We start from the raw sequence: 25,207 nt of genomic DNA on the forward strand, positions 1-25,207 counted from the left end.
TCGCTGTTCTATGGTTCCAACCCCTGTATTACCAGCTGGCTGTGATTTATTCTGCTGGTGCATCGATTGCAACAGGTTATTGTCTGTGTGCGTACTTTTTTTTTGCTTCTATCTGCAACGAGTTGGGGAAGCAAACATTGGAATATTTTGCTGGAGTGCTTACTGGGATCATGCACGGAGTTGGGGCCAAGGAACGGGAAGAGAGAAATAGATGGATAGGGAACAAAAGAGGGTTCAAATACAGCAATTTCCACTGAATGTTGGAGAGTAAGCGGGGCCTTTTGTTAAGCAGAGGCTCAGTTGCTGGCTATCTGAAGCTTCGGCATATGGTGACTTTCCAAGAGAGGATGTATGTGTGTGGAAAGGGGGAGGTGTGAAACAAAGGGCAGACCACTGGCAAGCCTCATCACTCCTGTTGGGGAGAATCTGCTATCGGGGTACCTACATTGGGGCTAGGGAGGGGAGCACCATTATTAAAGCAGACACTGTCAGATACCAGCTAAAACACAGCCATGTAAAGTAAACCCAGCCACTGCAGGACTGCCTGCCTGGGGCCACATTCCTGGGGGATTAGAACATGTCCGTCAGTTTCAGATCATCCTGTTACACTCTCATTGTTAATAAAGGAAACCGGTAACTATCGGATAGTGTAAATCGCACCGATACTACACTTGATTGATAAAGTACTTGCTAATGCCTCCGCTGACATCAAACTCATTCGGGTCCTATGTTAAATGATAATATCTGTATATTCAACTATGGAGAACTATTGTGAACGCCCAGACAGCCAGACGCATGGCAATGAGGAAACCCTTCCAACAATAAACTTTTAATTTACAAGATTGGAAACTGCCGAACCCAGGATGTCTACCCATTGTTCGGCACAGCAGGAGTGGGACAGGTATCTCGGGGCAGCCAATAGAGACACTAATCCTTTCACAGACAGGTGAACCGACCAATGAAAGAGCCGAACAAGGGGAACCTGACCGGGAACTCGAGGAAGCGCGAAGTATAACTGCATCAGATCCGAAGGGAGAGACAGAACGCCTTCTCCAACGAATTTGCATGCTTTTGAATTCGTTGTATAGTGTACCAGTTTTGATTCTGTAATAAACGGTGTATTTGCTCCAAACTCTAGCCGGTTTGATCTCTCCTTCCAACGAACACGTAGAGACGAGACCATTCGGTTTCCGTCCCAACAGATGGTGAGCCTGAATGTGGGAAGGGAAAGAGACGACCGCAAGTTGGCCACGTTGGCGGACCGGAGGGCAGACAAACTTTCGGCCGAACTTTTAAAAGGTGAGGAAGCGCCTGTTAAAGCAAAGACTTCCAGTAGGTAAATTTTTTCAGTTAGTCAGTCTTTGTCTGCTCCCTGATCCTCACCAACACAAACAGTACTTTTAAATCAGTTTGGCAGCAACGTTGCAGAGTCCATACTGGTAAGCTATTTTCTCACTTCTTCACTAATACCTGCCTGTTATCGCGGTACTGAAGTGACTAATTGATCCATGGCTAGCCTTAAGTTAATGCGCGCTTTTTGAGTCGACTTACTGCGTGGATTTCGGATCCTGGACGCAGCTTTTTGAGTTTGAGTTTTACGCGTGGATTTCGGATCCTGGACGCGGTTTTTGAGTTACGTTAATGCGTGGATTTCGGATCCTGGACGCAGTTTTTTGAGTTTGAGTTTTTGCGTGGATTTCGGATCCTGGACGCGGTTTTTGAGTTAAGTTAATGCGTGGATTTCGGATCCTGGACGCAGTTTTTGAGTTTGAGTTTTACGCGTGGATTTCGGATCCTGGACGCGGGTTTTTCAGTAAAGTTTATGCGTGGATTTCGGATCCTGGACGCAGCTTTCTGAGTTAAGGTAAAAGCGTGGCTTACGGAGCCTGGACGCTTTCTGAAATTAATTAATACAGCGCTGACTGCACTTGACTGATTGGATCCTTTCTTTTTAGTAAGCACTTTATCTCTGACAACTATCGATAGACACACTCGCTGCTAGCATCCTAAGGGGACAGAGGGCGGATCTCATCTCCTGGATAGGGTTTACCTGCACAGGCGTTTGCCTTAGACCGGTTGTTAAGAGCAGAAATCTGCCACGCGAAGGTCAGGCTTTTGAAAAACGCACTGGGTTTAAAGCAGTACCCACCAGGTGAGATCCGTCATGGGGGACTTGAACTTTGGACCACCAAAAATGACCCAATTTCGACCATTACGCCCCGGAGTGCCCTGGTGGCACCTCACGGTTGGCACAGACGTAACTTGGCATGCCCATTTATTACTGGACAGTGTAACAGTGCACAAGACAGCACTGGATCAAGCGCCCGCCCAAAAAGACCTGATATTGACGAGACTAAAAGAGACCTTCACAGATACGGCGCTAATGACCAAAATTTTAAACGGTCTCCTACTCGCGCCGCAATATTCAGCGTGGCAAACGATAGGCCTAGGGGAACCCCCTACTGATTGGGCACCACCGACCGCCGGAAAATCCCTGGGGTGGAAGACGAAACTGTTAGTAACATTGAACCCACAGTGGCAAGGGGACCACTGTACCTCCACCACGGCCCCAGTCATCTCGGACCCACGGCCCCAGTCATCTCGGACGCCCCTGCCCGAGAGTTGCACCACCTCACTGCTGCTGTTTCCATTCCAGCTGATGCACACACCACTGAGTACACCCCACTCCCGAACACCCCGGCACCTCAACCCCTTATGGGAAAGGTGCTAGACGGGATTCGTGCACAGCTAAGAGAAAACAACACCACCAAAGAGGCCCAGTGGACACTCCGCTACATCGACAACAACCTCAATTTGTGGCGGCGCAAGGGCTGCTTCCCTGCTACTCACCAGTCCTTTTTCACACCAGTACATTCAGAAAACTTCCAAACCAGTCTCCACACCTACTTACATGGGAAAAGAGATGGGAAGAAGGAAGTTCTTGTCAATCTGTCAAGGCCTTCTGCTAAGGCAGCTGACGATTCTGTCTCCCTACGGGAGCTCTTAGTAAGGTCTCTGACCCACTTGCCAGCCCCGCTCGCAGAGACGCCCAGTCAGAGCGAGCACGACCCCCTCCGGAGTATGAACCCGAGTGGGTTCCCAACCAGACCCCACTTTACCCCCTTCCCCCTACCCCTCACATGCCCACTATCCTACACCCTGCCCCAGCTGAACTGCTCAAGCCCAGTCCGCCGCACCCTTCTCTGGATGCGCTGGGCACCCTCAGGCTAAAGTTCGGGGACGGTGTACATGAATATCTGGTGAGGGCCACGGACCTTTGGGAGACTGGCACAGGGGAAAGGCCCAATAGCACATTTTCAACGGGGGTTAATGGAAGAACTTCCCGCCCCGGTACAGAGCAAATTGAATGACCTTGTGGGGGTACACTCAGTGCCGGAGGACCAGGGCAAAACACAGATACACCACTATCTATCCAGGTGCCGAGCATCAGAAAAGGCGGAAACTGAGAGACAGGCTTCCAAACTGCCTATGCAACTTATAGAGCGACTCGAAAAGGTTCTTCTTCTGCTGGAGACGAAGGGCACAGCGCAGGGGCTTATGCCTCCGGCTCCACAGCCGTGTAGTTCCCCTTCGCCCTACGCCCAGGCGCTATTGCCCTCGCCCTCCCTTAGCAGGGCGGGCAGTCCTCAGTACCACATGCCTGGCCGCAGTAGATCGACCGGGCCGCCCGCTGGGATACGAAAGGGGGGGGAAGGACAGATCCATTACCCGGGCGTTGTTGGAAGTGTCGCGAAATTGGGCATAATTCTTATAGATGCGATATGGAGACAGATGACTCATGCTGGATTTGTAAAGGGACAGGACATAAAGCCCGCCACTGCGGCAGGGAAAGGGTGCAACAAGCGGGGTCCACACTCCCAGCTGGCTCACCCTCTTATAGACACCCTGAGTCTAGACGTGGCAGACCCCGACAACGGGGGGAAACAACCAAGGGATTATGGAAAAGGGCCCCAGGACGCGGGATAGACAGGAAGGGGTGGATGGGTCTTGCCTAAGAATGGAGAACCACAAGGATTACTTGACGGGCCCATGACAGATGGGGATAGCATGGTGAGCTGCGCAACTAGTAGGAGCAGTTTTACTGGGGATCGACTGTGTAAGTTTTCCTCCTTGCACCTCATGGTCCGTGCCTCGTTCGATTGGGACTTCCCTACAATCTCACATTGATTTGTTTTAGGATTGGTAACTTCTGTCCACCCACAACTACAAAACTGCTTCACAATCAGCCTTTTAATCAATCTTTTGTCCTTTCACAACAACACACAGGAGATTATACATCATGCTTCCAATTACATCCTTCCCAACAGGTTGTAATCTTTACTTCTTACTGAACACCAAGCAGTGGCGTGTTTTTGTAAGGCCGACTTTATTCGGGATTATAGAAACCGGTATTCGGCTACGGTTTCACACAGATTGTCAGTTTCTGCGAGTATGTAATGCCCCGGAACATGTCACTAAAACTGGGGACAAGGGACTGCGACAGGCTGAGACGAGAGTACGGACACACCGACAGTATGCGTGGGTTGGCATGTATGTGGATGAAAACCAGTGTGGGGCCGGCCCAGTGAGAGAGGGAGTGAGTGAGTGAGTGCAGTGCTTTTAACAGACGCGGCGAACGGAGGTGTCGCAACAAATGTTTCATCCCAGGTCTCGGTGTACAGTGGACCGGCACCGACAGCCTGAGTGACGGGACAGGGACCGTGGGAAGCCGCCCAGCAGCCGAAAGCAGTTTTACTGGTATCGGAGTACGTGAGTGTTGTTCTCTACACTTAGTGGTTTGGGATTGATAACTTAACGGTCTGGGATTTTTCTCCATAGTCTCATCTTGATTTTTAGGATTAGATGCCGCTTGTCCCCCCACTATCACTTTTAATTACTCTTATACTTGGAAAGGAATACCTGAATGTAGGGAGGGGGCGCAGGAAGGGATGGTGGAGCTTTTACTTTAATAACACTACGGTTGTGGAATCCTAAGACGGCAAATCCCGGGGTGTCCCGTGCTCACCCTAGTTTTGGCGGGTCACCCTTCTCTGGGCGGGTCACCTTAGTTCTTGGCGGGCTTTCTTGCTTTTGGCGCGAAGACTCAGGTTGGGCGGGGCCAGCTGACTTTTGGCGCGAACGCTCAGTTGGGGCAGTGCCCGTTCGCTTTTGGCGCGAATGCTCACTCTTGGCGGGATTGCACAGTCTAGAAGGAGCTGCTCACCTGCGGACGTTCCGCCACCCCTTTTAGCTCAACTACCGCGCCACCACTACACCGATGGGTCTCTCAAGCGTCATTGCCCTACTTCATGGGATTACTCGATGAACAGGTCCTCTTCAGTTACTGGGATGTCGATATGAATCATGCCTCTAACCACATCTTCTCTGACAGGTTGTACCTTTCTAACTCTAACGTCCCGACCGACAACATGCGCATTGCCGTATCGCCATATTGTGCGTTTTCATTTACAACGTTTTGTATGTCCAGTGTTTGGCCGTCCCACTGCCCGAATATCCCCCAGCCCACTTATTTTGTCTCTCTCTTTTTCCCCCGCTGGTCACAGGCCTCAGGCCTCCAGCTAGGACGTGCTACTCAGCACCCAGCAGGGTGCTTGGCCCATCTCTCTTCCTCGCGGCTGCTCACTCATCATTTTGTCCACCGGCATGGGTGTTTAGGCCATCCCTTCTCCCCTCGTGTTCACAAAGTGCCAAGAACGAGGGGGGGCCCACCTACTCCTTCTTCCATCTATGCCCTCCACATTTTTCTGCCCCCTCTCACGGCCCCATTTTTATCTCTTCTCCCGAGTCCACAGATTTTTCTTTCGCTAAAGCATGATGGACGCTCATTTAACGCAAGTTCCTCCTGCTACTCGTTCCCCCCCACCTCAACTTTGCGGCTAGGGAGGGTTGAGCAACTGCTGCCACAGACACTGCCATTTCCAGTCCCTAAAGCGGGTATTGGCAACCATGCGGGGTGAAGATGCCAGCCAGTCTACCTGTCTGAGGCTACACTCTCCAATGCTTTGAACATGCAACCTGTAACTGCCAGTCAGTACCAAACCTTCCCATTGAAATCTCGTACAGACTCCTCTTGCCGATTGTACTGCCCTATCCTACAACCCCGCTCCCCATTCCCCACGCCATGGTCACACCCCTTCATCGTCTCCTCCCAAACCTACACACTTTATGGTCACCGCCGGATCTGAGGTCGTCTTAGCTTTGTCCTTCACTCAGCCTGCATTGAATTCAACTGGGTCTTGCTGAATAGAAGATCCGCGGATCCTTACGCTCCATCTCTTTTAAGGTTTTCAGCTCCCTGAGGTTTTCTACCAGGACACAGTAACTCATCTTCTGGCCTCATCTCTCCATTAGGGCATTTCACTCGCTACGCTTCCACTGCCGTGCTCTGCGCCCCATCTTCTTTCCAAAGTCTTATGCTTCCTGAGGTTTTGCTACCAGGACTTTCCCCACTCTCATGCTCCCTGAGGTTTGCTACCAGGATTCGTCACGTCATCTCCAAATAATAAATGGTGCCACCGCCACTGCAAACTTAAAGGTTCCCAACCCCTCTGTTGCACTGTGGGCGCTCACGCCTGCCTTTCATTTTTCTCTGTTACACTCCTGGCCAACGCTCTTTTTTGTCCTCCACCGCACCTACAGTATCGGCAGCACTTTGCCGTCACCTTTTGCTTGAAGGCATCATACATACAATCGCCTCCCACAGGGATCAATACTCAGTTCCTGCCCAAATCCTTCAGTCTCTTCAACTGCGAGTAGTCCTCTCCGACTCATCCGTTCGTATCTTTTGCAAGGCGCTGGTTCGCGCTGAGAACAGCAGGGTCACCAGGTTCCTTTATGATTCTTTTCCCGGAGTATCTTTTAAAGGCTGTTACTTCCCTCAAACTGATCAAATCCTCAAGTGTCAAACGGAGGAAAGTGCTACACAGACAATTTCTGTCCTGACCTGTCTGACCATCCTTTTATGATACTCTCCCTCTCCCTTACACAGGGATGAAGTCCGATATGCCCGCAGCACCTGCGCATTCTCTTTTGTCTATGCCACACGGCCCTACACACACACAGATTCTTGCATACACAAGGATTATACTTGCACCTCTCGTTTTGTATCTCGTTTGGGGGGACAAGTCCCCTCAGGCAAACAGTCCAATTTCGTCCCACCGCAAATCTCCTAATTGCCCAGAGTTTTACATTGTCCCCCTCTCCATAATCATCATCATCATATCTTATACTGAGCTGGCTGGAAACACATAGGCCACCGCACGCACCACTTCTCTCATTGCTCCAGGTCAGCGCAACCTAATATATCCCTAAAGTCACTCGATGAGACGGGACCTGACGGGGAGGTGCAGAAAGAGAGGGGATCATGCAACCCCACCTTGGCACGGTTTCTACGTAGAGTTTGGGTTGCTGCCCTTCTACACCGACATGGCTCTGTTTCACTGATATCTTTGCTCTTCTGGTACTTTATTCTGCTGTCTAAACTCTTCATTGGGCCTTCTCTTGGGAGGTCCACCTGGTTTATCATAGACTCCGCTTCGAGCGGGCAAATAGCCGCCAAGATAAGTTTGTGCCCTTTAGCTGGTGACTCAACCCCTTTTTATCTACATTGGTCTTTCTCCATTGTATAGGCGCCTTTCTCGATGTTACCAATACTGTCTGCCTCACAGTCGCGGTTCGCTCCAATATCATACCCAAGTGTCTGGGGGCGATAATCCCCGTCCTGCCTGCTAGACGGGGTCCCGGCCGCCTTGAGGCTTACGCTGCACGCCCTGAGAGGTTAGGGGGATCTCCTGCGCTGTGTCTTCCCTAACCACACGGTGGAAATTTACCTGCTCTATTGTCCTGTTGCCACAGAGTTGATGGGGATCCTCATCATTTCCACATTAATGACCCTTGTCCTAAACGGTCTCCATGGGTGACTCATCAAACGATTGTCCTACGACAACCCCATTGGTAGTGCGCCCCGAGCACGAGCAGTTCCCCGGGGTGCAAATCGAGATTGCTTGCGCCCCTTACCGCGCAGTATCAAGGCGTACCGTAGGCCTTCCCCTATGCAGTCTATTGTAGTTCCCTCCTCACTATTACCAATCCCACTTTCCTCTCGAGGGACTTACTCTATTTTATCGACACAACTCCTGGACGAATGTTTTTACACTTCAAACATTGCGTTTTAAAACATACAGGCGCCTGCGCTCCTGCAGCTGCTAGTATACATTCCTACCGAGTCAGAACTGCCACTCGTACTATCTTGCATTTATATCAGTGTCCTGACTTTCATCTACCCCGTGTAGTGCTGCTGCTCAAATGGACACGGATTATCCTACTAATTATCTTCCACACTATGCGCACACTTCATTTTAACTTTGTCAGAATATTGCGACTTGCCACCGTTTGCGTGACTGCTCCCCGCAATTACCTCACCGACACTGGACCAGTGTCATGATTACGTTTTTTACATTTTTCCTCTGCCTCTTCGTAATTCGACGAACATTAAAACACCTACAGTATAATCTGGCTACCCCTGCCTCGACTGCCTTTTTGTGGCAGCCCGTGCTGGGGAGCCTTTTTTCTCTGATTTGAGATCACGAATCCCTCTGACTACCTTTGTGTAAAGTTGTACCCTTTCCCTTACATGAAACCACTCCTTCTACCTCACACAGAGTTCTCTCTATTTTCATGTGACTCCTTTTTGTGGAATACTGCCACATACAGGTCCGCGACTCATAAGAATAGTTAAGGCTTTCACACTACCGTCATTATTTTCACCATGGTCTTTATATCTGCCCCCATTCCTCTTACACAAATGGTTGAGTACACTCTTCCTGGTTGCATTTGACAGTCCACATGAACACAGACCTTATGTTCAGGAGTACTGACTGGAGACTTTGGGGACTGCCTCCCGTCCATTCCGGTCTCCCAGACATGCCACCCCAAAGACCCCTTACAACACAACACTTTATTTCCCATAGTAGTCACATAGTTCCTGACTGACCCCGCCATATATCACCCTGGCGATGCGGGGACTCTTTTTTACTGCATTCCCACAGCCCCCTCTCACTGATTTAAAGGTGATAAGGTATCATTACTTTTCAACCGGACCCCCATCCGTTGAGCTCCACCAGGAGACGCCGCTGCCACCAACTCCAACAACACGACAGCCTGTGTGTGACCTCCTACAAACGGACAGGGACACATCCAATATATGCTGTTATGCGACGTCCGCTCGTGAGCCATGATACCGGGTTTCTTGCTTACGGCTGGTTGCGATAAGGGCTGGCGAGTGGGGACCTCCCAATTCTTTTCTTCATTGCTATAGTACCGCCTTTGCATAAGCTCGCGGTTCGGGCGTAGTAGGTGCTATCTCTCCGGTGCGTGTCAGCTCCCTCAATGACTTTCTTTCGAATTCGTCTGATCCTGTTGTACTCATGACTAACTTTTCATCTTCATGTACGCTAAATGCAGCCTGGTTGTCCAAAGAGCCCCCACTTATTTATTTTGCCCGTTTAAATTGGGGATATGGGAATTGATCCTTCCATAACAGCGGGGGGGAGTGAGATGTACTGGGTGCCTTAGCAATTGAGACACTGCTGTTCTCGCAAGCAGCCTTTGCGGACTGTCCAGTATTCCTGACTGGCCTCAGCCACCCTCGGAGGCCACTGACCATGCTACTGAGCTGCCCACGCCTGTCCTTGGGGTGGTGAAACGGATGTCGGCGTCGATTACTCAATGCAGCACGACTGGTTAGCCAATGACGGGTAAGATCCCTCGGGCGAGGGACAACCTAAGACAGGCACAGTCGTGCATTGACATCGAAACGGGTGGCCTCCGTTCGTCTCCATTTGATGAGATTTCTGCCTGCTTGCATCCGTGTCGGACGGTTGGACAGCACTGCTGCTCTCTGGAGCATACTGATCTACGGGACCACCGGGGCACAGTACAGTTTCACACTGGGTTTCACATCTCTAGCGGGTACCTAGCTGCTGGTACCAGGCTGTTCCTACTCCCTTTCCAAACTTACAACACCTACTTACATTTGCCGGCTCTTTGGACTACAGATTTCCGTTTACTAAATGGCTTACTCATTCTAACGCACTCGCGTACATTTCGCCAGCTCTGAATGACTTATTGCAATGCTTGTCTAATCCTGTGCTTTTCGTTATTTCTGCAGACACTGCCTCAATTACTTCAACTATTAGTTTAGCTTAGCATGCAGCTGTGACCATCTATTGCTTAATTGTGTAGCAGCGCGGTTTGCAGGGCACCCTTCATCCCCACATGACTGTCTCCTTAGAACCGGTGAGTCTGGTCAATGCAACACCGGACACCGGTCGCCTCGTGGGGTCGCGTTCCTTACGGGATAAGGGGGTGTGGCCTCTTGAGGCCAAGGGAGGGAATGTTGGGGAGAATCTGCTATCGGGGTACCTATATTGGGGCTAGGGAGGGGAGCACCATTATTAAAGCAGACACTGTCAGATACCAGCTAAAACACAGCCATGTAAAGTAAACCCAGCCACTGCAGGACTGCCTGCCTGGGGCCACATTCCTGGGGGATTAGAACATGTCCGTCAGTTTCAGATCATCCTGTTACACTCTCATTGTTAATAAAGGAAACCAGTAACTATCGGATAGTGTAAATCGCACCGATACTACACTTGATTGATAAAGTACTTGCTAATGCCTCCGCTGACGTCAAACTCATTCGGGTCCTATGTTAAATGATAATATCTGTATATTCAACTATGGAGAACTATTGTGAACGCCCAGACAGCCAGACGCATGGCAATGAGGAAACCCTTCCAACAATAAACTTTTAATTTACAAGATTGGAAACTGCCGAACCCAGGATGTCTACCCATTGTTCGGCACAGCAGGAGTGGGACGGGTATCTCGGGGCAGCCAATAGAGACACTAATCCTTTCACAGACAGGTGAACCGACCAATGAAAGAGCCGAACAAGGGGAACCTGACCGGGAACTCGAGGAAGCGCGAAGTATAACTGCACCAGATCCGAAGGGAGAGACAGAACGCCTTCTCCAACGAATTTGCATGCTTTTGAATTCGTTGTATAGTGTACCAGTTTTGATTCTGTAATAAACGGTGTTTTTGCTCCAAACTCGAGTCGGTTTGATCTCTCCTTCCAACGATTGGGTCGGGTGGATCTGAGAGTCTCAGCTGCTCATTCTCTTCGAAACCCAAGACCCATCAAAACCTCCAGCTGTTCAGAGCATCTCAGCCCTTTAGCCACCTCCTCAAAAAAAAGATTTTACTCACACCAAAAAAAACTTCCAGAAGTTTCAAAATGCTTAATGGCAAAGAGCGGGTTGTGGATAAACTCCACTCTGCAAGAAACTGGGAATACAACAATACATTGGGAAATTTTGCTTGTAAAACTTGGCATTTTTGTACTGACCAGGTTCACTAAACTGGAGTCACCAATCCTGTTTTTCCTATAGGCCCCATTACTTTTATTGTGTGATTTTCTGCAACACCGTGTCACAACTACTGTGTTATAGGAGGACTGCACGTACATGCATTGCAAACCTAATTTTGATCTTATTCCCAAGTGCAATCTGACTCTCCCATTTCTTTGTGCCATTTGTTTGCTCTTTCTAATGTTGAAATATGGTTCCGATCCTGCTACTTAATTTGTTTAAACCATCCCCTACAACCATAACACCTTACAAGGACAATGGTCAAATTTCTGTTGGGGTGCTACCCATCTATCCTGTGCAGGTCCCAGTGTCCCAACGAATTTAAAGCCCTCCTTTCTGTTCTGTCTTCCTGTTTCTATACTAATTTGTAAATCTATGATGTGGAGGTGCCAGTGTTGGACCGAGGTGAACAAAGTTAAAAATCACACAACACCAGGTTATAGTCCAAAAGGTTAATTTGGAATAGAAGTTTTCAGAGCGCTGCTCCTTCTTCAGGTAGATAGTGGAGCAGGATCATAAGACATAGAATTTATAGTAAAAGATCGAAGTGTCATACAACTGAATTGAAAGCTGCAACCCATTCTAAGTGATTAAGACTTAACAACAATCTAGGTTCGTTCAATACATCACATCAGTTGTATGACATTTTGATCTTTTACTATAAATTCTGTGTCCAATGATCCAGCCCCACTCACCACCTGATGAAGGAGCAGTGCTCCAAAAGCTTGTACTTCCAAACAAACCTGTTGACTATAACCTGGCATTGTGTGATTTTTAACTCTGCAAATATATAAAACTTAAAAATTTAGAGCAACAGTGTATTACATTTCAACAGATATACCTCTTACTAGATAAATGTCTTTCAAGAGTAAATCTTTGCGTCAGCATTACAATGTTGCAGCGACTGCATTTATCAATTTTACAATGTTTGAGCCAGTAGCACAAAATAAGAATAGCCAGACTATTAAAAGGGTTTGGATCTAGATATATAAGAAAAATAAATGAAAGATGCATCTCCTTTTCTGCACTCAATAGTTTACAAAATTCCCTTTAAATATTTGAATAAAAGTTTCTGTTGTCAGTCAGCAATAATCACCCTTCCAGGCTGTACAATCTCTTGTTGGCCATTTAGGCTATATTGAATCTGCATCAGCTTCTGGAAGTTATCCTAGAGGCAGAGGGAGAAAAAGACAACTTTAAGATTACAGCTAGTTTCTAAACAGAGCAATGAATTAATAATAGTAGCGAGTTAAATTTGTTTACTTACCCCTTGTTTCATTATGTCATTAGCATGGTTTGCTACTTCTACAACAATGGCAAGAGCAGCTGACAACAGAAAGATAATCAGCAGTATCTCAGTATATGAAAGTCAAAAATGCTACTATTGTTATAAACAATTATTTGAGATGACTTAATACCTTGAGTATCTTTGTAGTCAGCACAGTCTTTTGACAGGTTCTTCATATAATCTGGAATACATAGAAGTTTCAGTAAGAGTATGCCTTAAGCTATTTGTAGGTTAAAAATATACATTTTCTCCCAAAGGCTGGGTACCTTTATTCAGTACATGAAAGAACCAGAGAGAGCAGATGTGATCAGTATTGAAGATCACAAATGTGGTTCAATAGCCCCTTTGAAAATGACTCCAAAAGGAACAATGGATTTAAGAAAGGGTTCAAATCGTCATTAACCAGCCTGCCTGTAGTCACCATTAAGGCCCACTTCTTAGAGCAATCAGAAATGAGGAGCAAATATTGGCTTTGACAATGACATCTAGTTTATAAGTATGTATTTTTAAAAAACTGCAATATTAATAATAGAATCTTTGACATTGTAACCCAGTTTAAAAAGAAATGTCTTTGAGTTGAGAAGAGAAAGATGGAAAAAGGACAAAATATATTTGATTGTCAAATGTTTCTATAAGATTGTCAATTCCTTTCTTTTAAAAAAACTTTAAACTTAAAAACATTAAGTTTATATTGATTTTGAAGAAAGTAATACTGAATATTAGGTAATGTAATCATAGAAACATTGAAGATAGGAGCAGAACTAGGCCATTCCAACCCTCAAGCCTGTTCTACCATTCATCATGATCATGGTTGATCATTGAGCTCAATGTCCTAATCTCATCCCCCACCCTCCCTTCCCATATCCTTTGATCCCTTTAGCCACAAGAGCAATGTCGATCTCCTTATTAAAACCACAATGTCTTAGCCTCAATCACTTTCTGTGGTAGTGAATTCTGCAGGCTCCCTTGGTGAAGACATTTATCCTCATCTCAGTCATAAAAAGCTTACCCCTTATCCTTGAACTATGATCCCTGGTTCTGAACTCCACCACCATCGGGAACTTTCCTCCTGCATCTAACCTATTGGTGTCTTGTTAGAATTTGATAGGACATCTAATAGAAACCTCTCATTCTTCTAAGCTTCAGTGAATACATCCTAACCAACTCAATGTCTCCACATACTTCAATCCTGTCATTCCAGGAATCAATTTGGTAAACCTTCACTACACTCCCCCTACAGCCTGCATATCCTTCCTCAGATAAAGAGACCAAAACAGGCACACAATACTTCAGGTGAAGTCTCATCAATGCATTTGTTAAGACATGGGGTAAACCTCTCTGCTAATTGAAACTAATCACACAGAAAGATTCACTTCATGCTGTAGTCTGTTAAAATTTAAGAGGCAAAGAACTATCCCAAAGGTCACTATTGAAAGTAAAAATGAACAATTTTATTTTGGATGTACGTTTGCTCACTGAGCTGAAAGGTTCATTTCCAGACGTTTCATTACCTTATTAGGTAATATCTTCAGTGGACCTCATGCTGAAAATTCCTGCTTTCTATTTATATGTTTGGGTTTCTTTGGGTTGGTGTTGTCATTTCCTGTGGTGATGTTATTTCCTGTGGTGAAGTCACTTCCTGTTCCTTTTCTTAGGGGTGGTAGATGGGGTCTAACTCGATATGTTTGTTGATAGAGTTCCAGTTGGAATGCCATGCTTCTAGCAATTCTCATGCATGTCTTTGTTTGGCTTGTCCTAGGATTGATGTATTGTCCCAATTAAAGTGGTGTCCTTCCATCTGTATGTGAAGATACTAGCGAGAGGGTCATGTCTTTTTGTGGCTAGTTGGTGTTTATGTATCCTGGTGCCTAGTTTTCTGCCTGTTTGTCCAATGTAGTGTTTTTTACAGTCCTTGCACGGTATTTTGTAAATAACATTAGTTTTGCTTGTTGTCTGTATGGGGTCTTTCAAGTTCATTAGCTGCTGTTTTAGTGTGTTGGTGGGTTTGTGGGCTACCATGATGCCAAGAGGTCTGAGTAGTCTGGCAGTTATTTCCAAGGTGTCTTTGATGTAGGGGACAGTGGCTAGGGTTTCTGGAGGTGTTTAGTCTGCTTGTTTGGGTTTGTTGCTGAGAAATCGTTCATTGGGTACCTGTTCTTTTTGAATACATGGTATAGGTGATTTTCGTCTGCTCTGCGTAGTTCTTTTGTGCTGCATTGTGTGTTGGCTCGTTGAAGTGTTCTGATGCAGCTTCGTTTGTGGGTGTTGGGATGATTGCTTCTGTAGTTCAATATTTGGTCTGCATGTGTTGTTTTTCTGTAAACGCTGGTTTGAAGTTCCTCATTGGCTGTTCGCTCTACTGTGACATCTAGGATTGGCAGTTTGTTGATGATTTCCTCCTCTTTAGTGAATTTTATGCCAGTAAGGGTATTATTGATCCTCTTGAAGATTTCTTTTAGTGATGATAAAAGTGTCATCCATGTAAAGGACCCAGAGTTTGGTTTGGATGGTTGGCAGAGCTGTTTGCTCAAGTCTCTGCATTACTGCCTCTGCTAAGAACACTGATATCGGAGATCCCTTGGGTGTTCCATTGGTTTGTCTGTAAATTCTGTTGTTGAAGGTGAAGTGGGTGGTAAGGCATAGGTCCACTGCTTGATGATATTCTCCTTGTTGATGAAGTTAGTGGTGTTTGGTGTATGTGCCTTTGGGTCAGATGTTACCAAGTAAGGTAACGAAACGTCTGAAAATGAATCTTTCAGTTTAGTGAGCAAACCTACAATCAAAACCTCAACCTGAGCTACAAATCTTCACTAACAACTTTATTCTTTAACAGAGAATATTAAATCCAACAACTATTTACAACTCCTTTCTCTTAAACCTATTTTTTACCTCCCACTCAACAATACTAGCCCAATAAAAAATCCAAATTAAGCTATACAAAAAAAATTCAACTTTCAAAGCTGTTGAATCATCTCTTTGTATCTTCCTCTGCAGATGTTCTTCTGTCGTCTTTTCGATGTTCTGCTGCATGAACTTCTTACAGACAAGTACCTTTCAGAGAGCTGTTTTGCTGGCAGTCTGTACTTGTTGGTGGCTTGACAGTTCTCCCACTAACTGTTCAAAATTTCCGGTTTTATATCCCAAAATATTGGGTTGTTTCATTGGTTTTAATATTATCAAAATACTAAATTCAAATTTAATTAGATTTTGGTATCTTGGGCCTTAGTTTAAACTGATTGGCCGAATTTGAATTTGTTTTTGTATCGTGGCAACTCATTTCCTGCTATTTGTTTCGACCAAGTGTTACATTGTTACTTCTTTCAGTACTCTGTCTCTCTCTAAGCCTATACCAACTTCCAGTCTTTTTTAAAGGTACAGTATACCTCTAAACCTTCATAACACACAGTATGACTACAGCAAAACATCCATGTTCCTACACTCAAAGCTTCTTGTGATGAAGGCCAACATATAGTTTGTCTTCTTTACTGCCTGCTGTACCAGTGCACTTACTTTCAGCAACTGGTCCAGGTCTCATTGAACATTCCTGTCACTCAATTTACAGCCATTCAAAGAAAAATTTACATTCCTATTTTTGTTCCCAAAGTGGATAATCTCACATTTATCCACATTATACTGCATTTGCCATGCATTTGCCCATTCACTCACTGTCCAAATCACACAGCAATATCTCTGCATCCTCCTCAAAGCTCACCTTTCCACCCAGTGTTGGATCATCTGCAAATTTTAAGATTTTTACATTTAGTTCCTCATCTAAATCATTAATATATATTGTGAATACAAAGGAACCTCGATTATCCGAATATGAATTATCTGAATTTCAGATTACCCAAAGGGATCTCAAGGTTCCGATAGAAACATTACATCAAAGAGCTGTTTCAACCCTGATCGTGTCTTTTGTTTACAGGCACAATGATTAAAAATGAACTCGGCTCACTGAAATGCACAGTCCTGGACAGTCTAGGCACCATCTCCAATGACTGACCTCCCGCTTTCTCTCTCTTCCCACACTTTCCCTGGAGTTCTATTTAGGGGTGTACCCTAAATGCCATCCCCCCCTTCCCCAGATAATTTCTTCAGTATTGTCCTGTGCAGGGCAGAGTGGGAACCTGTCAAAATGTTGCAGCAAAACTTTGTGTCTATGCTATTTGGAGACTTACCCCACAAAGGCAGCAGCAGTCTTACTGTAGGTGTACGGTCTGGCTGCCTGAGGTGGGGGGAGGAGGGTGGCAGGTGCCAGGTGCCAGGGGGTTGGACGATGGATGAGTGTGGACGGGTGAACAGGGTTGGGGGGTAGGCAGGGGGATGGGGGTGGGGGCAGACGGACTTGGGGGTGGGCAGGGGCGAATGGGGTTGGGGGCAGGCAAGGGGTGGCAGGCAGGAGAGGGGGGTTGGGGGTGGATTTGGGCTGGATGGACTTGGGGGTGAGCGCGGGGGTGTGGTGTGTGGGCTGACTGTATACGGGGTAAGAGGTAGGCAAGGGGCATGGATCAGCGGGCAGACGGGCTTAGGAGGCGGGGGCTCGTGCACAATGTGCTGCTGCCTCGTCTCCTGAACGGGGAGCAGACTTCCCAGAATACTCTGAGCCCCAGAGGAAATCAATTAACCAAATAATTAATTATCCGAATGAAATAGTGCCCGCCCACCTCACTCGGATAATCGAGGTTCCTCTGTAGCTGGGGTCCTTGTACCCTGTGGTACCCCACTAGTCACTGTCTGCCATTCAGAAAAATACCCATTTATTCTTACTCTTTGTTTCCTGTCTGTTAACTAATTTTCCATGCATCTCATTACACTACCCCTCAATCCCATGCACTTGAATTTTACACATTAATCATTTATGTAGGACTATGTCAAAAAGCCTTCGACAAATCACAATAAACTACATCCCCCGGCTCCCTCTGATCAGCTCTAGGAGTAACATCCTCAAAGAATTGCAGTGTATTTGCCAAGAATGATTTCTCTTTTGTACATCCATGTTGACTGTGTCTGATTCTATCCTGTTTTGTACACGCTCTGCTTTAATATCCTTGATGGTGGACTCACTATCAACGTCAGACTCATTAATCTATAACTCCCTACTTTCTCTCCATACCGGGGTTACATTAGCTTGCGTCCAATCTGTAGAAACTGTTCCAGAGTCTAAAGAATCTTGGAAGCTGACTGCCAACGCATCCACTATTTCGAGGGCCACTTCCTCGTGTAATCTGGAAGTAATGCAGCCTTCAATCCTATCAATTTCTCCAATACCATTTCTCCACTGATACAAATTTGCTTCAGTTCCTTCCTCTCACTAAACCCCATCATTTCTGACACGTTATTTGTGTTCACCTTTGTTAAGACAGAAACAAAGTATGAATTGAATTCATCAGCCATTTCTTTGCTCCCCATTGTAAATTACCCATTTCTGGCTGTAGTTTTCATCAGCCTTCTCCAATTCATTTTTTGCAATATTAAGCAGGTTTGTATAATCTGATTATGCTTGCTACCAACAACTAGTTTCTTTAAGACCTTATTCGTAAAATTGGTTCTTCTTCAGTTCTTAAGTTAACTCTGTTCTGTGCTCAAAGGCTTGCTGAGTTTCTCTAGCATTTTCTACTTTTATTTTAGACTTTCAGCATTTGTGCAGTTGTTAGCATACTCAGGATTGTTAAGAAAATGCTACCCCATCATGGAAATGCACCTAGTAGTACAAGTGTAGGCTGCTTGAGACAATTAATTTGGTATTGTACAATATGCATACAATGGATCCGTTGTTTCAAGGTCTTGGCATTTTCATTGGGACACTGCATTGCAGCAGGATAGAAACAGAAATGCTCATACTCATCAAATATCTCTTCCCATTTAACTTGGAAGTTAGAAACACCAAAAATAAAGCTACACACCACAACAAACTCTCTGCTTTTGGTCAACATATGATTGGATAAAAATGCTGCATGTTTAGGGCTCGTTAATTGCAATGCCAAACATTTTTTCAGAAAACAAGTTTGTTCTGATGAGTATCAAGACAAAATACTTTAAAAATGTGCTTTGCTTTTTAGCAAAATTTAGTTTAAGTCCTCTAATCTAATCCAAGTACAGAATTTCAAAATACCAACATTTCCCTTTAATAGTCAAGAGTGTCGTGCTGGGAAAACACAGCATCCGAGGAGCAGGAGGATTGATATTTTGGGCATAAGCCCTTCATCATGTTCAAAGAGCCTTAACTGCCCAGCATATCAATTCTGAGCATCAAGAAATGTCACCTGCACATTAACTTCAGCATAAGAAAATTTCATTTAACTGTGGCAGAAACAACATGGGTTGAGCCAGAAAAATTACAAACTGAACTTTTACCTGTTTGTATTATAGGTCAAAGTACAGTATCATAGAATCACACAATTCCGACAGTGTGAAAGCAGGACATTCAGCCATTCATGTCACACTTTGAAGAGTCTCCCATCCAGATCTTTTCCCCACACTCCCTTACCCTATACCGGTAACCTTGCATTTTCCATTGCTAATTCACTTAGCCTGAACATCCCTGACACCACAGGCAATTTAGCATGATCAAACTACACTTGCATGGTGGGAGGAAACCAGAACAACCAGAGGAAACCTATGCAGATACGGGAAGAATACAGTTGTCCAAGGCTAGAATTGGATCCCTGTCACTCTGAGGCAGCTGACAGTAGCAGATCATCACACTCAATTACAGTAATTATGTGTAACTAGCAATAACAAAATTAGGTTTTTTTTGTTATTGCTATTTTTGTTTAGCAGCAAGAAAGCAGGAGTAACGACCAGGGCGCTGCCAGGAAGTAAATCGCTGCTTGAGGAACTTACCTCGTGAATAGGCAGAGCGCATGCTGAGCAGGAGCAGACACTGGACTGCTCAGTTAGTGAAGTAATATATTTGGGCAGGTGCATTAACCGAAACACTACTGAGGTAGTGTCTCCCACCCATCATCCTCCTCTAAGCAAAAAAAAATTCTCTGTGCCGGAATGGTAAGGTAACAAGATTTTTAAAAATTCTTTATTTTTTCAATAGTTTCCTTGGGAATTTAGAATAGTGGGGATGACAGAGAAGCTGAATGTTCTTCCTGCAGAATGTGGGAGGTAAGGGTCACCACTAGTGTCCCCACGGACTTCATTTCTGGGAAGTGCACCCAATTCCAGGTTCTCGAAAACTGTGTTAGGGAACTGGAACTGGATGAACTTCGGATCATTTAGGAAGCAGAGGGGGTTATTGAGAGGAATTACATGGAGATAGTCACATCTCAGGTACAAGAAAAAGACAGATGGGTAACAGTCAGGGGATGGAAAGGGAACCAGCGGACAGTGTAGGGATTCCTCTCAATAACAAGTATACAATTTTAGATACTGTTGGGGCGAAAAGACTTATCAGGGGTAAGCCATGGGATACAGGTCTCTGGCACAGAGTCTGTCGTTGTTGCTCAGAAGGGAAGCAGGGGAGGAGCAGAGCATGAGTCAATGGGGACTCCATAGTTACAAATACAGATAGGAGGTTCTGTGGGAACAAGAGAGACTCATGGTTGGTGTGTTGCCTTCCAGGTGCTAGGGTTCATGATGTCTCGGATTGCGTTTTTTGGGATCCTTAAGAGAGAGGGACATCAACCCCAAGTCATTGTCCACATAGGCACTAACAATATAGGTAGGAAAAGAGATGGGGATTGAAGGCAGAAATTCAGGGAGCTGGGTTGGAAGCTTAGAGCTAGAACAGAACTATTATCTCTGGTTTGTTACCCATGTCTCGTGCTAGTGAGACGAGGATAGGGAGAGAGAGGAGTTGAATACGTGGCTACAGGAATGGTGTAGGAGGGAGGGTTTTGTATACCTGGATAATTGGGGCTCATTAAGGGGTAGGTGGGACCTCTACAAACAGGATGGTCTACACCTGAACCAGAGGGGTACCAGTATCCTGGGGGGGAAAATTTGCTAATGTGCTCTTCCAGTTTAGTAGGGGGATGGGAACCTAAATTCCTAAATTATAGTTCCAGTGTCCAGGAGGTTGAGAGTAATGAAGTCAGAAATAAGGTTTCAAGGTTGCAAGAGTGCACTGGCAAGCAGGAAGGTGGTTTGAAGTGTGTCTACTTCAATGCCACAGGCATCTGGAATAAGGTGGGTGAACTTGCAGCATTGGTTGGTATCTGGGACTTTGATATTGTGGCCATTTCGAGACATGGATAGAGCAGGGACAGGACGGTTGTTGCAGCTTCCAGGATATAGATATTTCAGTAAGAACAAAGATGATGCGGAGGGGGCATTGTTAGTCAAGGATGGTCATGCTGGGAACAGATACAGTGGAGACGGAGGAATTGATAATAAGGGATGGCGTTTTGGTGGAGGAATTGGAAATAAAGGACGGCGTTTTGCTGGAGGAATTGGGAATAAGGGATGATGTTTTGGCGGAGACAATTCCACCTCAGAATGATCAATGACCAATTCCACCTCAAAGTCCCAGATGGCCTCCTCCTTCCATGATCGCAACCTCCCTTCCCACGTGGTTGAGGATGCTCTCCAGTGCATCTCCTCCATTTCATGCACCACCGCCCTTGAACACCAGTCCTCCCAACGCAACAAGGACAGACCCCCCCCCAGTCCTCACCATCCACTCCAGCAACCACCACTCACAATGCATCATCTTCTGCCACCTCCAAACAGATCCCTCCATCCAAAGATATATTTCCCTCCCCACCCCTATCAGCATTCCGAAAAGAAAATTCCCTCCGCGACTCCTTTATCAGGTCCACAGCCCCCACCAGCCCACTCCCCACCCCTGGCACCTCTCCCTGCCACTGCAGAAAGTACAAAACCCGCACCCACACCATTTCCCTCACCTCCATCTAAGACCCCAAGGGATCCTTCCACATCTGTCAGAAATTCACCTGTACCTCTACCAATGCATCCGTTGCACCGAGTGTGGTCTCCTTTACATCAGGGAGACAGGACGCCTCCTTGCAGATTGTTTCACAGAACATTTCTGGGACACCCGCATCCTCCAACCCCACAGCCCCATGGTTGAACACTTCAACTTCCCCTTCCACTCCATCATGGGCCACCTCCACCACCAAACCGTTACCACCTGACGCCTGGAGGGGGAATGCCTGATATTCCACCTTGGAACCCTGCAACCACACGGGATAAATGTAGATTTCAACAGCTTCTTCATTTCCCCTCCCCCCATATTATCCTCGTCCCAAGCCTCCAACTCAGCACCACCCTCCGAACCCATCCATCACTGTCCCCTCTGACCTATCACCTTCTCCCTCACCTTCATCCACCTATCGCTTTCCCAGCAACCTCCCCCCAACCCCACGCCCCTCCCATTTATCTCTCAGCCCCGACCCACAAGCCTCATTTCTGATGAAGGGCTTATGCCGAAACGTTGATTCTCCTGCTCCTCGGATGCTGCCTGATCTGCTGTGCTTTTTCAGCACCACACTCTTGACTCTGGTCTCCAGCATCTGCAGTCCTCACTTTTTCCTGGATGAGGGTGTAGAAGGATGGTTTAATGAATTTGGGAATGACACTAAGGTCAATGGAATTGCGGATAGTGCTAAAGGATGTTGCAGGTCAGAGAGGGACATAGATAAGCTGCAGAGCTGGGCTGAGAGATGGCAAACGGAATTTAATGCAAAAAAGTGTGAGGTGATTCACTTTGGAAGGACTAACAGGAATAAAGAGTACTGACCTAATGGTAAGATTCTTGGCAATGTAGTTGAACAGAGAGATTTCAGTGTACATGTACATATATCAATGAAAGTTGCCACCCTGGTTGATACTGTTGTTAAGAAGGCAAATGGTGTGTTGGCTTTTATTGGTAGAAAGATTGAGTTTCGGAGCTACAGGGTCATGCTGCAACTGTACAAAACTCTGGTGCAGCTGCACTTGGAGTATTACTACAGCTCTAGTCGCTGCACTATAGGAAGGATGTGGAAATGTTGGAAAGGATTCAGTGGAGATTTACTAGGATGTTGCCTGCTTTGGAGGGAAGGTCTTATGAGGAAAGGCTGAGGGATTTGAGGCTGTTTTTGTTAGAGAGAAGAAGATTGAGAGGTGACTTAATTGAGGCACGTAAGATAATCAGAGGGTTAGATAGGGTGGACAGGGAGAGCCTTTTTCCTTGGATTGTGATGGCTAGCATGAGGGGACATAGCTTTAATTTGAGGGGTGATAGATATAGGAAAGATGTCATAGAGATGTACAGCACAGACCAGAGGTAGTTTCTTTATTCAGAGACTAGTAGGGACATGGAACAGTAGTAGACTTGTCAACTTCAAGGGCATTTCAATGGTCACTGGATAAAGATATAGAAAATGGAATAGCGTAGATTAGATGGGCTTCAAGTTGCTTAAGAGGTTGGCACAACATCGAGGGCCGAAGGGCCTGTAGTGCGCTGCAATTTTCTATGTTTGAGGTTAGTTCTAAGAGAAACTTCCAAAAGTCTTGAAAAGAGCAACCACAATACTTGGGATGCAACTGCAACTGAACACTCAGCTATCTTGAAAGTAAGGACAGACTGATGGGCAGAGGGGGTGGGGTGGCCTTGTTGGTAAGGGAGGATATTCAGTCCCTTGCGCGGGGGGACCTAGAGTCAGGGGATGTAGAGTCAGTGTGGATAGAGCTGAGAAATATTAAGGGTAAAAAGACCTTCTTGGGAGTCATCTACAGGCCCCCAAACAATAGTCTGGATGTCGGATGTAAGATGAATCAGGAGCTGAAATTGGCCTGTCACAATTGTTACTACAGTTGTTAGGGGGGATTTTAACATGCAGGTAGACTGGGAGAATCAGGATGGTATTGGACCTCAAGAAAGAGATTTTGTGAAGTGCCTCAGAGATGGATTCTTAGAGCAGCTGGTGCTGGAGCCGACCAGGGAGAAGGCAATTCTGGATCTGGTATTGTGCAACAAACCAGAATTGATCAGGGACCTCCAAGTGAAGGAGCCATTGGGAAGTAGTGACCATAATACATTAAGCTTCAATCTGCAATTTGAGAGGGAGAGGGTAAAGTTGGAAGTGACAGTACTTCTGTTAAATAAAGGGAACTATGGAGCTATGAGGGAGGAACTGGCCAAAGTTCAATGGTGCAATACCTTAGCAGGGATGACCGTGGAGGAACAATGGCGGATATTTCTGTGTATAATGCAGAAGTTGCAGGATCAGTTCATTCCTAAAAGGAAGAAAGATCCCAAGAGGAGGCATGGGCGGCCATGGCTGACGAGGGAAGTTAAGAAACATATAAAGTTAGAAGAGAAAAAGTATAACATAGCAAAGATAAGTGGGAAAACTGAGGACTGGGAAGCTTTTATAGAGCAACAGAGGATTACTAAGAAGGAAATACGCAGAGGAAAAATGAGATACGAAGGTAAACTGGCCAATAATATAAAGGAGGATAGTAAAAGCTTTTTTAAGTCTGTGCAAGGCAAAAAAAATGGTTAGGACTAAAATTGGGCCCTTGAAGACAGAAACAGGGAAATATATTACGGGGAACAAAGAAATGGCAGAAGAATTAAATGGGTACTTCAGATCTGTGTTCACTGGGGAAGACACAAGCAATCTCCCTGAGGTAACAGTGGCTGAAGGACCTGAACTTAAGGGAATCTATATTTGCCAGGATTTTGTGTTGGAGAGACTGTTAGGTCTGAAAGTTGATAAGTCTCCGGGGCCTGATGGTCTACATCCCAGGGTACTGAAGGAGGTGGCTCGGGAAATCGTGGATGCGTTGGCGATTATTTTCCAGAGTTCGATAGATTCGGAGTCGGTTCCTGCAGATTGGAGGGTGGCTAATGTAATACCACTTTTTACGAAAGGTGGGAGGGAGAAAGCAGGAAATTATAGACCTCAGTGGTGGGAAAGATGCTGGAATCTATTATAAAGGATGAAATTACGGCACATCTGGATAGTAGTAACAGGATAGGACAGAGTCAGCATGGATTTATGAAGGGGAAATCGTGCTTGACTAATCTTCTTGAATTTTTTGAGGATGTAACTCTGAAGATGGACGAGGGAGATCCAGTAGATGTAGTGTACCTGGACTTGCAGAAAGCTTTTGATAAAGTCCCACACAGGAAGTTAGTGAGTAAAATTAGGGCGCATGGTATTGGGGGCAAAGTACTACATTGGATTGAAAGTTGGTTGGCTGATAGGAAACAAAGGGTAGTGATAAATGGTTCCATTTCGGAATGGCAGGCAGTGACCGCAGGGATCCGTGCTGGGACTGCAGCTTTTTACAATATATGTTAATGATATAGAAGATAGTATCAGCAATAACATAAGCAAATTTGCTGATGATACAAAGTTGGGTGGCAGGGTGAAATGTGATGAGGATGTTAGGAGATTACAAAGTGACTTGGACAAGTTAGGTGAGTGGGCAGATGCATGGCAGATGCAGTTTAATGTGGATAAATGTATGGTTATCCACTTTGGTGGCAAGAACAGGAAGG

General features: G+C 45.9%; 1 protein-coding gene across 2 annotated transcripts in view; it reads right to left on the minus strand.

The window, feature by feature from the left end:
• fgd6 (FYVE, RhoGEF and PH domain containing 6) overlaps positions 1 to 25,207 on the minus strand; it is a 149,083-nt gene that overhangs the window by 62,990 nt on the left and 60,886 nt on the right. For both annotated transcript variants that reach the window (XM_060843046.1, XM_060843047.1), the window contains exons 9-11: positions 12,872 to 12,922; positions 12,721 to 12,779; positions 12,550 to 12,621 (exon numbers count right to left, since the gene is read on the minus strand). In XM_060843046.1, coding sequence (XP_060699029.1) covers positions 12,550 to 12,621; positions 12,721 to 12,779; positions 12,872 to 12,922 — 182 coding nt within the window. The remainder of the gene's footprint in view (positions 1 to 12,549; positions 12,622 to 12,720; positions 12,780 to 12,871; positions 12,923 to 25,207) is intronic.

Source organism: Hemiscyllium ocellatum, chromosome 23, assembly GCF_020745735.1.
Source record: "Hemiscyllium ocellatum isolate sHemOce1 chromosome 23, sHemOce1.pat.X.cur, whole genome shotgun sequence".
NCBI classification, from domain to species: Eukaryota; Metazoa; Chordata; class Chondrichthyes; order Orectolobiformes; family Hemiscylliidae; genus Hemiscyllium; species Hemiscyllium ocellatum.